The sequence below is a fragment of the Perognathus longimembris genome, chromosome 13, assembly GCF_023159225.1.
Source record: "Perognathus longimembris pacificus isolate PPM17 chromosome 13, ASM2315922v1, whole genome shotgun sequence".
Classification (NCBI taxonomy): domain Eukaryota; kingdom Metazoa; phylum Chordata; class Mammalia; order Rodentia; family Heteromyidae; genus Perognathus; species Perognathus longimembris.
In genome coordinates this window covers 49,882,479-49,899,834 of record NC_063173.1, presented here as the reverse complement: position 1 = coordinate 49,899,834, position 17,356 = coordinate 49,882,479, and the positions used below count along the sequence as shown (strand labels likewise).

General features: G+C 35.9%; 3 protein-coding genes across 3 annotated transcripts; all 3 read left to right on the top strand.

Annotated features, from left to right (window-relative positions):
* Positions 1-276: 276 nt before the first annotated feature.
* Positions 277-1,218, top strand: LOC125362495 (olfactory receptor 4C5-like). Its single transcript, XM_048361327.1, has one exon. It carries the CDS (start codon positions 277-279, stop codon positions 1,216-1,218), a length of 942 nt encoding a protein of 313 aa, XP_048217284.1.
* A 5,830-nt stretch (positions 1,219-7,048) lies between these two features.
* LOC125361615 (olfactory receptor 4C45-like) lies at positions 7,049-7,996 on the top strand. The gene has a single exon (XM_048360178.1). The coding sequence runs from the start codon at positions 7,076-7,078 to the stop codon at positions 7,994-7,996; it is 921 nt and encodes a 306-aa protein (XP_048216135.1). The 5' UTR covers positions 7,049-7,075.
* Positions 7,997-16,013: 8,017 nt separating this feature from the next.
* Positions 16,014-16,940, top strand: LOC125361418 (olfactory receptor 4C45-like). The gene has a single exon (XM_048359892.1). The coding sequence runs from the start codon at positions 16,020-16,022 to the stop codon at positions 16,938-16,940; it is 921 nt and encodes a 306-aa protein (XP_048215849.1). The 5' UTR covers positions 16,014-16,019.
* The last annotated feature ends 416 nt before the right edge of the window (positions 16,941-17,356 follow it).

Here is a 17,356-nt window from a genome sequence, read left to right as displayed (position 1 = left end):
TATCCACCCATGCACAGATAAAGGAAAGGTGTCCACATCATAAAAACATGCTTTGTTATATAAATGGATGTGTGTGCATGCACGCACATAAGTTTTCTATATGAATAGTGATATGACTCACCTTTAAGTGTTGGATTTTTCTGCTTGGTATTTCCATCAGAGTCACAGAAAACAATCCTGACAGAAACTATGTGCCTGTCCAAATTTAGTCTACCTTGAATTCAATCCTTGCACTATCCACAGATAAATGAATAATTCAGATGTCAAAACCAGTTCATGGAGCAAGTGAACAACGTGACAGAATTTATCCTGCTTGGCCTGACCCAGAACCCAGCCATGCAAAAACTCTTATTTGTTGTATTTTTACTTATCTACATTCTCACTCTCATCGGTAACCTACTTATTGTTGTAACAATCACCACCAGCCCAAACCTGGATTCCCCCATGTATTTTTTTCTGTCCTTCTTATCCTTCATAGACAGCTGCTGTTCTTCGACCATGGCACCTAAAATGATATTTGACCTGCTCAGTGAAAACAAAGCTATCTCCTTTGGTGGGTGCATGACACAGCTCTTTGCAGAACATTTCTTTGGGGGAGTCGAGATAATTCTGCTGACCGTGATGGCATATGATCGTTATGTGGCCATCTGCAAACCTCTACATTACATGTACACAATGAATAAGCGAGCGTGTAACATCCTGGTGTCGATGGCCTGGGCTGGAGGACTTGTTCATGCTTTGATTCAAATTCTTTTTATGGTCTGGTTGCCCTTCTGTGGTCCAAATGTCATTGACCATTTCATCTGTGACCTTTTCCCTCTCCTCAAGCTCTCTTGTACTGATACTCATATCTTTGGACTCTTTGTTGCTGCCAACAGTGGACTGATGTGTATGCTCATTTTTTCTATACTTATCACTTCCTATGTCCTTGTTCTTTGCTCTCTGAAGACTCACAGCACTGAAGAACAGCGAAAAGCTCTCACTACCTGTGGCTCGCATATTACTGTGGTCATCCTGTTCTTCGTACCCTGTATCTTTGTGTACCTTCGGCCAATGATCACTTTCCCCATTGACAAGGCAGTGGCTGTTTTTTATACTGTGATAACACCCATGCTAAACCCTTTAATCTATACCCTTAGAAACACAGAGGTGAAAAATGCTATGAGAAAGCTCTGGAGCCAAAGGAATATCTGGAGCCAAAAGCAATCATTCACATGAATAGAGAAGACACAGATAAAATCTATTTGTTTATGCCAAGTGCAACTAATGGAAAGGAGTCTTGAAGTCAGAATATGTGAATGTTAGTATATTTTATTGCCATTGTTTTATAGAATCTTGTGTGGTTCCTGTCATAAGAAATGAAAACTTGAAAAAATGATGACTAAAGATCCCTCCAATTACACATTTCTTATCATTTGCAAGTGAGTGGCCAAAGCCAATTGCTAGTCATTATAAAATAATATATGAAAAATATATATGAAAAATTCATCAATTTATGTATTCACATTAGAACAAATTGTACCAAGCTTTTAGTACAAATTATATAACTAAAGATTATAATTATAGTTATAATTATAATTAATTATATAAATTATATAAGCTAAAGAACCCAATAGATAAATATTTTTGTTGAAACTCGATTTTAACCCAAAGTGAGCAAATTCAGGTAGACATCATGAGAAACAGACAAAAACCAGAAATGAAGGGGTTTTGAGAAGCAAGTCATTTAAGGCAGGACTCATCCCCAAATAAATGTTGTTGTGTTGTGCATTTCCAGGAGTAGTCTTCTTCTCTGAATAAATTATTCTCTCTGCCTCTTAAAGAATATAAAATTCTTCTAGGTACAGCTATAATAGAACATGGGATGTAATTTCTCATATAGAACAAATTTCGGGGAGCTCTTTTCCTGTTCAAAAAAATAGTCTTACAATTGAGCACTGGTGGTTCACATCTGTAATCTTAGCTACATGTGAGGCTGAGAGTTGGAAGGATTGTGGGTAGAGTTCATCCCAAGCAGAAAAGTTCACAAGACACTCTCTCAAAATAACCAGCACAAAACAGGACAGATATGTGGTTTGATGGCAGAATGCTACACTAACAAGCACAAGGCCCTAAATTCAAACCCCATTACCAAAATTAATTAGATAATTAATTAAAATACCATCTTACATATCACTTCACCATCAAAATGGCTTGTCATGGCCATCTAGTTCCTTAGATGATAATGTCAAAGATAGCAGGCACCAAAGAAAGTTGATCATATCTCAGTAATAAGACCAAAAAATTCTGTACATTCATATGTATGAAGAAGTACAGGACAATGAGATCAGAATTAACTGAGATGCAGACAAAACAATTTACGGATTCATATTTGGAAACTAGAAAAAGAAACTTAGATCAAGGACACAACAGAAGCCTTGAAAATCTTGACAAATATACTTCTAACTTCATAAAGATTGTTATCTGAAATTAATCTTTAACCCAGCTTGTGTCTTATATTAAATATAGAACATAAACAGATTATTTTTCAAAGGTTAGTAAACAGTTCATTTTTGGGTCAGGCCAGTTTTTTCTCAATTGTTGCCAGCCCATCTACTGCTCACTAAATATCAATGAACTACCATATTATTTCCCAGCCCATTTGTCTTTTAAGTAGTAACCCACTGAGAGAGGTTCTATGTGTCTCATTCAGGTAGAGACCTCTGGAAGCCACTGTAACACTCCCTAGTATTCTTTTCCCTATAGAAATCACATGGGCTACTGAGTAACCATGGTAAGAACAACTGCTCTCAAGGCCTACCCATCCCTAGGTCAATGAGCAGGAAATAAAATCGTATGTATTAAATTGTATGTGTTAAATATAATGTGTTAGCTCAGAAATAAGAAAAGATTCACAGAGTGGACAGGAAAGAAGCACAATGAATTTTTTACTCATTCATTGGAAAGAATGATATTGTACCATTTTGTAAAGAAATAGAAAGGCTTGAGGGAAAAAAGTGTCATGTGAAGTAAGAAAGGCCCAGAGAGACAAAGGATGCATGTTTTCCATGGTATGTGGAAGCTAGATTTAGCTTGCAAACTCATAAGTAAATACATTGAGTGGTATGCAAGTGTACAGATGTACTATCTGAAATGTAACAGATTCAAGGCAGATCTCAAATAGTGTAATTCCTTAGAAAATTCAGAAAAAATAAAACTCCAAGAAGCAAGTACTCAAAGGGGTTGGATTTGGAACCAATGGGAATTGTGTCACCTCTTCCCTCATTTTCTCCATTTTTCCCCTCCCAACCCTCCTCCCCAACAAGTTGTATAGTTCATTTTCAACATAGTGTCTAGTGCTGAATTAGTGTCACTGCTGCATTAGTTCACCCCTTGTCCCACCCTTCTGTGCCTCCCTTTACCCCCACAAAACAAATAAATGTACATAAATGGCTTAACTTTTAGACTTACTTTGTTTAAAATTTTTCTTCCTAAAGGGAAGTTAAATCTTGTCAAATGAGTATTTTGCAGGGAAATGACCAATGTCACTTGATCCTTTGTTCTTTTGAACAAAGTGTAGGATGCTTATTTATTTGCCTATGCTGAACCATCTCTGCCTCCCTGTGATGAATCTGACTTAGTCATGATCAATGACTTTCTATGCTACTGGAATTAATTTGCTAGTTTTTTGTTAAGTATTTTTGCAAGTAGACTCATATGGAATATTCACCTGGATTTTTATTTGGTTGCTTGGTTGGTTAAAGCTTTTTTTTTGTTGTTTGGCTGGCTGGGTTTTTTTTGTTGTTGTTTTTATTTGCTTCTGCATTCTTTGACTAGCTTTGAACAGGGATCCTCTGAATCTCAGCCACCTCAGGAGAAAGGATGACAAGTACAAGCAACTGGTACCTGGCTAAATTATCTAGTTTTTGATAGCAAGAAATCCTGAACATCCAAACTCATTAAGTTAGTCAATAATAAAAAATAGTTTTCCAGTCTCCAAAGGCAGCAAAGTACAAAATACTCAATACTGGAATTTCCATTTTTCAGAGCAGCCATGCCAAGTAGGTAAGTCATGTTTTCAGAGAAAACTCCATTTACTAAACTCAGTCCTATGCTTAGAAAGACATCATAACCTAGACCAGGCTCAACAGTGCCATACTTGGGGGGGGGGGGGGCGGGAAAAGATGCCTTCTAAAGACATTTTTGAAATTATATTACTCAAGTCTTATCCTAAACCACAACTGATACACAACCCCTCCTGAACTGCTTTTCTAAAACCAGCCATTAATGGTGTTAGTGGGGAGCCACTGGGAGTAAGGCAATGACCTTCCTGTTGTGATGGCAAAGATTTCATCAGAGCCAATTATGATTCCTCTGAGTGATACAAGTTCAATGACTGGCTAAACCCTGCATGCTACAGAAGTGTATTTAAATATTTCTCTAGAGTCATCAAAGAAGGAATTGGAAAGAAGGAAGGATCTGTGAATAAATGACAAGCAGAGTAGCAGACCAACGAGAAAAAGATTTGCTTGGGATACAGTAAGCAAACTTAGTGGAAAGGGGAAATAGAGTTGAAAAGTAATCTTGAGGTAGGATTCAAAGAAATTTTTTCTCCATATTGTTTATGGTCACTTAAGAAGCAGAAATTTGACCAAATTGAGAAAATGATATATAACCAATTGGATGTTATGTATTCATTCATTTTTAAGTTGAAAGCTATTATTGAATATTTTAACAATAATAGTGTATTGTCATCATAAAGGTGACATACAGAATGAATACTATTACATAAGCCAGATGAGTGGTATTCTTTCTCTTAGTTTTCCCCTCCCATTCCCACTCACAAATTGCATAGGTCAATTTCTATATAGTATCTATAATAATGTTGAATATTTTTCTTCTGTTTATATGTTGTCCTTATTCAATTATTTTCAAATTGGAATAAAATCAAAAAGGATTTCTTTTTGAAATTTCACTATGCCCTATGGAAAAGCATGGAAATAAAAATAAAGCCATAGAGCCAACAGAAGTGTGAGTGGACAATGGGATTCAAATAAAGTATATCCAAATTACAGAATAATCCAGAAAATAATTATACTAGTGCCCCACCTGAGAATTCACAGAGTCCATTGAAAGCTTTGTTGCATATGCTCAAAAGGGAAGAAAGGAATGACCACACTCAATCTAAGAAAAGAAATTCCACTATCGACTAGACTCGGGTCAGTAAAAATGAAATATATTTTCCAAAATTTTAAGCACACTAAAAGGTTTTGTTAATTTCTTTTCCCCAAAGAAGTTTTTTGCTGTTACATACTTGACTAGAATTTAGTGTTTTAATATGAAAATTAAGTTGAACACAATTACAAAAGAAATGTCAAAATCAATATAAAATATCATAAAAACACTATCTGTGCTTTGCTAAAGCAGATGCTGTTATAATGACTAAAATTGATTCTGTAGTAAATATAAATGTGCCACTAAATACACTAATTTGTACAGTTTTAGATTGGATGGTTTGAAATTTTTCACCTTTGAATGATTTCTATGTTGCAAGTATGAAATTTAAATTTGTAAATTAAATTCATTTAAATGACTGATTATATACTCACTGTCTACAGGAGCCAAGAATGAAAACAACTCAAGGAATATATTTTCTGATCAAACTATATTTTTCCTCATTGTTATTAAAACTGTGGAGTCATGATGCTGATTTCTATGCCCAGTAATTAGGTTTGGGAAATTAAGTGATTCTGTGTTTTTGGAGGAATTGGGGAAAAATAAGAAAAAAAAAAGGCAGATAAAGATTGAATACTTCATATTCTTATACCAACAACACAGACTCACAAAAAAGACCTGTAAGACTCACTCCAATGAAAAATAATAATTTATATGGTATTATTTTCACCAAAAAAAGGGAAAACTAAATCCTGCAAAGGGAGAAATTTCAACTTTTCATCTGACCCAAACCTTCCTGTCTTCTGAATAGGAAATTCAGGGTACTTCATATCTTATTAAATGCAATTTTTAAAGGGTCGTGGGAGTTGTATAAGAATATAATCTATATATAAACAAAGTATAACTAACAGGAAATTTTATTTATAAAGTACTGTGAGTAAGTTCCCTGCCCCTTATCATAGTGAGAGTGCTTTCTACTGGAGTTTGAAGAAATGTAATTTGATAATACTTACAGTAGAAGTGGAAATGTGATACTAATTCTTTCTTCTTTTATATGTAAACTTGACAGCATTTTAATTACGTTCTAAAAAATACATGAAGTAGTGTATACATGTTGATACTCCAAATTCTTGATTCTTTGAATTACTGTTTGTGAGTGTATATGTGTCTCCTCCAACTAATTGAAAATTAAAGACTGGCTTAAAAAATACTGTGAAAATCTATACAGAAATGCGCACTATTTCCATATTTACTACCGAAGGTATGGAAAGAAAAACAATGAAATAAAGGCTCCTGTAGAGTGAGACTAAATAGGTAAACATGCAAATGAGGAAGGCCCCATGAGCTATAACAATAACTTCATACATTTAGAAAGGATGAAACTTGATCTACAACTGTATCTATCTCTAGAATGGTATGAATTTACATCATGAAAAGAAATTATACATAACTCAACATAATTGGTTCAGATTTAGCAAAATTGAAAAAATTAGTATCAAAGTAGAGTTGACTAACAAGATGTAAATAAAAATTTGTGTACAAGAGGAGGTGACAATTATGAATTCAAAGTAATTGATATTGAGGGCATCTAAAAGGACATCATAGCACTTAAATTAATCAAGTTTTTTTATATCAAGATGAAACTTTGGAGGTGAACTGTAAGTCAAAATTCATAAAATCACCAGGCCATATTGTGCTACTTGTAAACTATTACCAATATTCCATTAAAACGTACTCTTCTTTCACATTATCTGCAAAATGGCACAAATCAGTAAAATACATGGCTTCATTAATTTCAAAGAACAAAAATAAACAGGTGACAAAGTATTTGAATACTAAGTTCAAGTAAAATGACTGGGTAGTACTATGATTCTATTTTCAGGAAGATCATACAAACACACAAGAGAAATTCACAGAAAGGATGAACAACGTGACAGAATTCAGCCTGCTGGGCCTCACCCAAGACCAAGAACTCCAGAAGCTCTTGTTCCCTGTGTGTTTAATCACCTATTTAGTCACAATAACAGGTAACACATTCATCTCAGTCACCATCTTCATCAGCCCAGCGCTGGGGTGCCCCATGTACTTTTTCTTGTCATACTTGTCCCTTATAGATGCTTTCTACTCTACTTCCATTGCTCCCAAAATGATTGTGGATTTGGCCTCTGAGAAGAACACCATATCCTTCAATGGCTGCATGACACAGCTCTTTGCTGAACACTTCTTTGCTGCAGCAGAGATCATCTTGCTCATTGCTATGGCCTTTGACCGCTATGTGGCCATCTGCAAGCCCTTGCACTACACCACCATCATGAGCCGCCCATTGTGCTCTTTCCTGGTGGGGGCAGCTGGAGTATTGGGGTTTATTCACGGAGGCATACAGGTGCTATTTATAGCTCAATTGCCCTTTTGTGGCCCCAATGTCATTGACCACTTTATGTGTGACTTAATACCACTACTGGAGTTGGCCTGTAATGACACTCACACTTTAGGGCCTCTGATTGCTGCCAACAGTGGCTCACTGTGTTTGCTCACTTTCACTATTCTGCTTGTTTCCTATGTGAACATCCTGTACTCCCTGAGGAATCACAGTTCTGAGGGACGTCACAAAGCCCTGTCCACCTGTGCCTCTCACATCACTGTGGTGATCTTATTCTTTGTACCTTGTTCATACCTGTATCTAAGGCCTATGGTTTCATTCCCAGCTGACAAACCTGTGACTGTGTTTTGTACCCTAATAACACCTATGTTGAATCCATTAATCTACACTCTCAGGAATGAGGAGGTGAAGAAGGCCGTGAAGAAGCTCTGGGTTCAAATAATAAAGACCGATGATATGTAAATGTCATGATTTCTGTATTTGTAAATGTAGTGATCATTTTTAGAAACTCAATCTCCCTAAATAGTGATTTAAAGTAAAATACTGATCATTTCTGCCCCAAATTTTTACATGACATAATAATTATTTGTACATATAATTATTTATATGCTATAGACTGATGACATGTAGATCATGTGTTTAATCATATGAAGGTTTATTACCTTATTTTTATCTGAGTAAATGTCCATTATTTCTGTAATAGGAATTGTTAATCTTCTTATTCGTTCATTGATAAGATACAAGATATTTTTTCATGCATTACGGTGCTGTACAATGTTAGAACTTTTCCTCCTATAGAAATGTATTTGGTCCCAGTATCAAAACTTACCTCTATTTGTCTTCTTATGTCCTTCCTAATTTCTTCACACCAAAATTGAAATTTCAACTTTATGAGATCAAATCATTACTTTTGTTTTTTTTCTCTGAGTAAGGAAATACAGCATTTGTCTTTCTGTGCCTGATTTACTTCCTTTAGATAGTGTCTTCTACTTCTACTCACATTGCCACAAAGCACTGGATTCCAATCTTTGTACAGCTAAATATTGCATAGTATAAACATACCAAATTTCTTAATCCAATCATCCAGTGAGGGACACAACAACTTTCATTAAGAGCACTATGCAGAGCTGGACTGGATTACTCATTAAGATACAGTTGTAATGCTGACAAGGCTCACAATATATTTCAGAGGTCCATGCAGTGTTTAATGTTGTTCATATCATAAGAAGGATAAAAGCAGGCAAATCCAGTTTAAATTCATGTTCTTGGCAACATGTTAAAATCATAAAAAAACAAAAAGTTATAAAGTCATATAATATCACTTTGAGTAATTTTGTAAGAAAAGCCCCCATGAGCATAATGTACAAAGGACTTATAAAAGTCCAATTTTTCTCATAACTGTAGATGTGAAGGCAATCAACAAAATTCTTGGTACTTTTCATAATCACCATGGCAGACAAAATCAAGTGTTCTTTGAAAAGAGGAAAAGCAACTACATATGGAAGCACTATAGACTGGGATGGAATGTTTTCAAAGGGTTCACTGAGCAAAATGTACTCTCAGTTATCCCAAGTTTGAGAAGTTTGCCTGTGTTCTCCTGTTGTACCAATTTAAAACATTTTCCTTTGAGAACTTTGTAAAACATTCAAACCTCTCTTATGCTGCAGCAATAGAATACTTGTTGCTTAACACAATCATAGGAAGAAACCATTGCCACAATATTTTCACAAAAATTTATTTTGCAATTACTTTTCCACCAAATCATAAAATATATAATTATCTAAAAAGAATGGGGAGACAGTTGGGTACCAATGTCTCACGCCAGTAGTCCTAGCTACTGATGATGCTAGATCTGAGGAATACAATTCTAAGTTACCCTGTACAGCTTAGCTCAATGAGACTCTTCTCCCCTTTAGGTCAGCAAAAGGACAGAAATGGAGCTGTGGTTCTAGTGGTAAAACACTAGGCTCAAGAAATAAAGCTCTTGGACAGCATTCAGGCCCTGAGCTCAAGCCCCAAGAATAGCCCAGTGCCCTCCCCCCCCCAAAAAAAAATGGAGAGTTAATTACACTGGACCCAAAGAAATTAAAATAACTAGATATGAACAAAACAATGATAGTAAACTAAAAACTATAAACCATTAAAGAAAATTAAGAAGACATTCTGTTGTAGAGCTGACTCCATCTTGATTAGGGAAATATGGTAGGAAATGTTACGGTGAATAGAGCAGACTCCATCTTGATTATTAGGTCAACCTGACTCCAAAATTCTGTTTCTGTAAGTGGCTTGCTTACTTGTTGATTGCTCAACCCTCTGTGTCAACCTCCTACATCACTGCCACGCTGGATTCTTTGTTTCTTATTCTACCCCCTGCATCAAGCCCCTACATCTGTGCTATGCTTTTACCTTGATAAACCCTGATAACTGAATGGTGGCGGCTCTCAATTCAGATCCACTGCATCAGTTAATATCATGAGCCCAGGATCAAGCTTGCAATAAAGACTTGTGCGTTTGCATCAGATTTGCCAACTAGGTGGATTTGGGGGACCCCAAATCTGGGCATAACAATTCAACATAAAAAGACTTCTCATGATGGTGAAGCAAAATATCAATACTGTGAAAATGACTTTACTACCAAAGTTATCAGCTGATTTTATACAATCCCAATCAAAAACCAAACATATTCTTCGCAGAAATACAGAAAGAAAAGAATTTACACAGACACAAAAGATTCAAAATGGCCAAGCAATCCTGATAAAAAAATAAGAGAGTGATGGTAGACATATCTTATTAATTGACTTCAAAATAGAAAACAGAGCCATAGTAACAAAATAGCAAAATTTAATGTTGGCACAAGATCACAAACATAACACAATAGATTGGAAAAGGGATAAGCCCTCACTGCTACTTATTTGTATTTCCACAAGAATACCATAAGCCTATGGAGCTTGGAAAACTATAAATCCACTTGCAGAGGATTCAGAATAGGACCCTGTACAAAATCAGCTAAGACTTCATCAAATAACTTCCCATATGGCCTGTAACTTTGAGCCTACTACAGAGACACTGAAGGAAAATGCCTGAGAGAAGCCTGGGCAAGACATGGTTACTAGAAGTCAAGTAGCTCAGGAATAAAGAAGGTGGATTGACAAGTCTGATTGTCAAGAAGGAAGATCCCAAAGCAGAGTAAATGTGATCAGAGTATATTTATATTTATATAAGAGTCTAATTAATATCCTAATAAATTCCATTATTTTACACAATTAATATGAACTAATAAATCTTACAAGGGATAGGATGACAAAGAGTCAGTTTACTGAAAGACTATGGTAAAAAACAATAACTTGAAAATACCCATGAAAGGTTTGATTCTCGTTTGGGGGTCCCTGATTTCAGAATTGTATGGAGTTAGTTTAAAGGAAAAGATAGTTTTACAAGGAAGAAATAAGAATGAGCAGGAGTGGGAGGAGAAGTAAAGAAAGAGGAAGAAGAAGAGGAAAAAGAAGAGAATGGAGTAGAACAGAAACAGGAGAAATAATAGGAAGAGGAAGAGAAAAGTGACTACATGATAGGTTGTTCTTCATGCTGCAGAAGCTGAGAGAAATAAGACAATGAAATCTCCATTCTAGACTGCTTTTCCCAACACTCAGATATAATGTCCATGGCCGTTTGCTGAGTGTGATTTTCTCAATAATGTCTAAATCTATCATCAACTTCCTTTAAGGCAGTACAGAAAAAGAGCTGTATTCCTCTCAATTAACCAGGAAAATATGTAAAGAATCACACTGAAAACCATGGTCTGACATTTCAATTATCCAAACTTTGGGAAAACTTTGGTAGCTGGGAAATCTCCCACAAAATATCACACTTGTCAATAAGAAAATCATTTCTACAATTCCTCAGAGAAATCAAACACAAAATCTTTTTTAACTCAAAAGCTGTTTTATTTAAAATTATATTCCAGATTTAATTTTCTAGTACTTTCATGATTTGTAGTATTTTTTCTTTATTGTCTAAGTGAAGTACAGAGGGGTTATCATTTCATATGTAAGGCAGTTGGTACATTTCTTATCCAACTTCTTACCTCCTCCTTGATTTTTCCCCACCTCTCTCCACCCCCTTGTATACCCCCCCCCACAATGAGTTGTACAGCTGTTTACACCAAATGGTTTGTTATGTATTGCTTTTGTAATTGTTTGTCTTTTTATCCTTTGCCTCTCGATTTTGGTATTCCCTTTCCCATCCCTAGTTCTAATACATGTATATACAGTATGCAGGATACTAAGATCAGATACAGTGATAGCAGGCATAAAACCACGGGAAGGGAATATGAGAGAAAAAAAAAAAAAGAATGGTACTGTTTCACATGGCATGTTGAAAATAATTGCAACTATGATATACCACTTCTTTAAATGACTTGGAGTTCATTTCACTTAGCATCACCTTATGTGTTCATACAGGTATAGCTATTGAGCTATTGTTATCATCTATTATGACTAAACTAAACATGTACTAATTATTCCTTATGAGGGAAACCATAGCATACACATTTCCTTGGTATGACTTTTCCAAGTCCTTCCATTTCCTTATGAATGGGGCAGAGACACATGAAGAAGTGCACCACATCACTGTTCATAAAGGAAATGCAAATCAAAACAACACTGAGATTCCACCTCACCCCAGTAAGAATATCCATTATCAGGAAAACTAATAACAAATGCTAAAGGGGATGTGGCCAAAACAAACCCTACTACATTGTTGGTGGGAATGTAAACTTGCTCATTCACTCTGGAAACTGGTATGGAGGTTCCTCAGAAGGCTAAACATAGAGTGCCCCTATAACCCAGCAGCCCCAATTTTGAGCATCTACCCAAAAGATTACAAGCAAGATCACACTAAAGCCACCAGCACAACACTGTTCAATGCAGCACAATTTGTCACTGCTAAAATTGGAAAAAAAAAAAAAAAAAAAAAACAGATGACCCTCAGTAGACTAGTCGATAAGCAAAATGTGGTACATATACACAATAGAATTCTATGCCTCTATCAGAAAGAACCACACTGGCACATAATCTTAAATTATGGTGTCTCCACTCGTCAGAGCAGACCTTTTGTCTATATGAGTCATATTTTCAGAGAGAAATCCATTCTCTATACTTCACACTATGCATATAGCACGCTATATCTTAAGCCAGATTCACCAATGTTCACAGATATGAAGAGGTTTTCAAAAGTATGGTGCACAACTTAGAACCTAAACTAGAACCAAAGCACTTCACTAACCTCAACTCAACTGCAGATCTAAAAGTGACCACTAATGACATTTGTGTGTACCAATTGGGAAATGTGAAATTTACTGATTATTATCTTGGCAATGATTTCAGTACAACTACTTAGTAATCCTCTAGAGACTTGAGGGACCAATGAATGACCAAATTGTGCACTAGGTAAATTGTACTTAAGCATTTCTTGAGTGAGGGAGTGGAGAACAATGTATGAAAGATGGGAGTAGAGCCAGGGAGCAACAAGATAAGGATTTATTTGAATGATATTACTCTTGAGATTAGTTCGGGGGTTTTGAAAGGAAATCTTGAACTAAGGCAAAAAAGTAATCTGTCTATACACTGTGTGCTGAAAGAAAATAGTATTAGGCAAATGAAGGGAAAGAATCCAACAGAGATGATTTCATTTATTCAAAGGTTTTATGCTTGGATATATTTTTTCCTGGACTGGCTAATAGGGATTTTTTTTGCATGTTTTTAACTTCAGATTGAACATAACTCAAAGATGATAGTTAGATTATAGCTACACAGACGGAGAGAAAGATGGACAGGTAAATGTATAGATGATAGGTAGTTGATGATTTTGTTAGACTTTATAAGAAAACAGAAATGTGTACCAATTAAATCCTGGGACAATCCGAGTTTGCTACCTGAAACAATACACTGTCTGTAGAAACGACTACAAGAGCAAAAATGTACAAATTGGAGAAATATCTAAAGACATAGTGTCTCCATTTCCCCACATTGAATCCCAGGGTGTCTATGCATTTGGCTAAAGGAGAAGAAACCAGTGACAGCATTCAACCTGAAAACAGAGGATTCCATAAACTCTTCCACCCAGGTCAGTGAAAACTACATCTTTTCCACACATTCTAAGATTTACTTCTTTAGGCAATGTGCTTTTTCTGAAACAATTTTAGGTGTACATATATGACTTCAATCTAAATATCCTTACTATGAAAATGAAATTGGACAAGCCAGTATGTAAATCTTAATCGAATGCTTTGTCTCTAATTTGTACATCAGCTGCTGTTAAAATGACAGGGTAATTTTTAAGACATAAGTGTGTCTTCTTAAACCTACTGATTCTATTCATTTCTATTTGGGTTTTTTCCATGCTGTGACTCTGATGATAGGTTTTGTGAATTAAATCTAATAAGAATGACGAGCCATCACTTTTAAGAGACAAATAGCAAGAAAACAACTCAGAATATAATTTCATAAAAATCACAAATTTTCTTACATACATTTATGGATGCCAAAAGTTCAAACTGTTAACTTCTAACCCCAAAATATCTTTGGATTGGTCTTTGACAGAGATTTGGGATAAAGAATAGAAAAGGGAAAGAGAATGAATAAAACAGATTTTGCTCTTAATACCCACAATGTGTTTCAGTCTGGAAAATTTACCTCGGGATTATTCAATAATTACATATTTTTATACAGGCAATGTCTGGACCAGTTAACAAGGAAAGCTGAAATTTTTTTTTCAACTAATGAATTGATGTCAAAGGAAAAATTATTTTACCTTAGCCTTTTCCTAACATTTGTATCTTCTCAAAAGATACAGGATAGACTAGTTTCATTTAATTTCATTAGAAAATGTAAATGGAGATATTTATCTAAGCCAAAGCATATTCATTACCTTTTCAAAGTTCAGTTGCAAAGAAAATTTCCATATGAAAAAATTTATAGGCATTTTGTAGTATTTGTCCCTATCCAAATGGAAAGAAGAAAGGAACATGAAATAGAGCTATATAGAGCCAGAAATGACAGCAAGATCCATTAAATAAATTGTACTCAGTTAACTTTAATTACAATGGGTCATACTATTCAAAAACAACAATGACATAAATTGGACTCAGTAAATTTTAATTATGTTAGGTCAAACTATTTACAATAGATGAAAATCCATCTGCAAGCCTATTACTTGGGGTCCTGTTTTTTGATCTATTATTATTATTTATTATTATTATTGTAAGGTAAATGTACAGAGGAGTTATATAAGTCAGAAAATGAGTACATAGGTTTTTGAACAGTGTCACTCCCTCTGTCATTTCCTTCTAGTGTTTCCCCTGTCAGTCCCCTGCTCCACAACCTGTACAGTTGATTTCCAACACAGTGGCTAGTGGGTATTACTGCTGAATTAGTTCATCCTTTGCCCCACTGTTTCTATGCTTCCCCTTTCCCTTGAAGAGGGAACAGTGTTTACCGATAACAGGAAGAATAAGTCATAGAGCTCAGCTAATTTAGATTTAGTTAAGACTTCACACTTGGCATTAGAAAAAAAATGACTTGAATAAAAAATTGTTTCACATATTTATAATTAGACATGCAGAATAGATGACTACCATGCTAATATAATTAATATTAAGGATATTTTCTGCCAGTCCATAATAAGGAAATTATGCCATTTTGGAGAACAGATTTAAAAGAAGCAAGGACATTTGGAAGTGAGCCACAAACAATATTTCTAATAGAGCCAGGAGCTAGTGGCTAAGGCCTATAATCTGAGCTACTGAAGAGGTTAAAATCTGAGGATCTTCCATGCAAACCAATCTGGACAGGAAAGTCTGTGAGACTCTGAAACCGATTAACCACCAGAAAACTGGAAGTGGTGCAGTAACAAAAAGTGAGAAAGCACTAGAGTTTAGGGATAAAGCTCAGGGAAAGTGCCCAAGGCCTGAGTCATATAAATGACCAAAAGTTAAACTTAGGGCTGGGGATATAGCCTAGTGGCAAGAGTGCCTGCCTCGGATACACGAGGCCCTAGGTTCGATTCCCCAGCACCACATATACAGAAAACGGCCAGAAGCGGAGCTGTGGCTCAAGTGGCAGAGTGCTAGCCTTGAGCGGGAAGAAGCCAGGGACGTGCTCAGGCCCTGAGTCCAAGGCCCAGGACTGGCCAAAAAAAAAAAAAAAAGTTAAACTTAAATTACTTATAACAAAAACTTAATTTGCTATACAAATTGTCACTTATTATAAGTATCCCAGTAAAATAAACCAGCATTAAATTAATGTGTTTTAGGGCTTCTTTACAAGTATCTGGAAAATGGGAGAGGTGAGTAAATGGGTCAATACAGCAATTTCATTGATGGGTGACAAAGTATTTTTGTACTGATTTGAACCTCACATTACTGAGAATTACTATTTATTTCCAGGTGAACCACACACAAATAACCCAAGACACATTAATACAAACAATGAACAATGTGACAGAATTCATCCTGCTGGGCCTCACCCAAGATCCAGAACTCCAGAAGCTCTTGTTTGCCGTGTGTTTAATCACCTATTTGGTGACACTTGCAGGGAACACATTCATCTCAGTCACCATCTTCATCAGCCCAGCGCTGGGGTGCCCCATGTACTTTTTCTTGTCATACTTGTCCCTTATAGATGCTTTCTACTCTACTTCCATTGCTCCCAAAATGATTGTGGATTTGGCCTCTGAGAAGAACACCATATCCTTCAATGGCTGCATGACACAGCTCTTTGCTGAACACTTCTTTGCTGCAGCAGAGATCATCTTGCTCATTGCCATGGCCTTTGACCGCTATGTGGCCATCTGCAAGCCCTTGCACTACACCACCATCATGAGCCGCCCATTGTGCTCTTTCCTGGTGGGGGCAGCTGGAGTATTGGGGTTTATTCATGGAGGCATACAGGTGCTATTTGTTGCTCAATTGCCCTTTTGTGGCCCCAATGTCATTGACCACTTTATGTGTGACTTAATACCACTACTGGAGTTGGCCTGTAATGACACTCACACTTTAGGGCCTCTGATTGCTGCCAACAGTGGCTCACTATGTTTGCTTATTTTCTCTATGTTGCTTGCTTCCTATGTGAACATCCTGTACTCCCTGAGGAATCACAGTTCTGAGGGGCGTCGCAAAGCCTTGTCCACCTGTGCCTCTCACATCACCGTGGTGATCTTATTCTTTGTACCTTGTTCATACCTGTACCTAAGGCCTATGGTTTCATTCCCAGCTGACAAACCTGTGACTGTGTTTTGTACCCTAATAACACCTATGTTGAATCCATTAATCTACACCCTCAGGAATGAGGAGGTGAAGAAGGCTATGAAGAAGCTCTGGGTTCAAATAATGAAAGTTGATGATATGTAAACCTCATGGTTTCTGTATTTGGAATGTAGTGATCATATATAGAAATTCAATTTCCCTAAATAGTGATTTAAAGTAAAATACTGATCGTTTCTGCCCCAAATTTTTACATGACATAATAATTATAATTATTTATATGCTATAGACTGATGACAGGTTGACCATGTGTTTAATAATGTGAAGGTTTATTACCTTATTTTTATCTGCGTAAAGTCCATTATTTTTATGTCAGGAATTGTTAATCTCCTCTATTCAGTCATTGATAAGATACAAGATATCTTTTAATGAATTACTGTACTCTACAATGTTAGAACTTTTCTTCCTATGAAAATGTGTTTTCATGCCCAGGATCACCATCCACCTTTATTAGTCTTTGTATGACCTTCCTGACTTCTTCACACCAAAATTGAATTTTATAC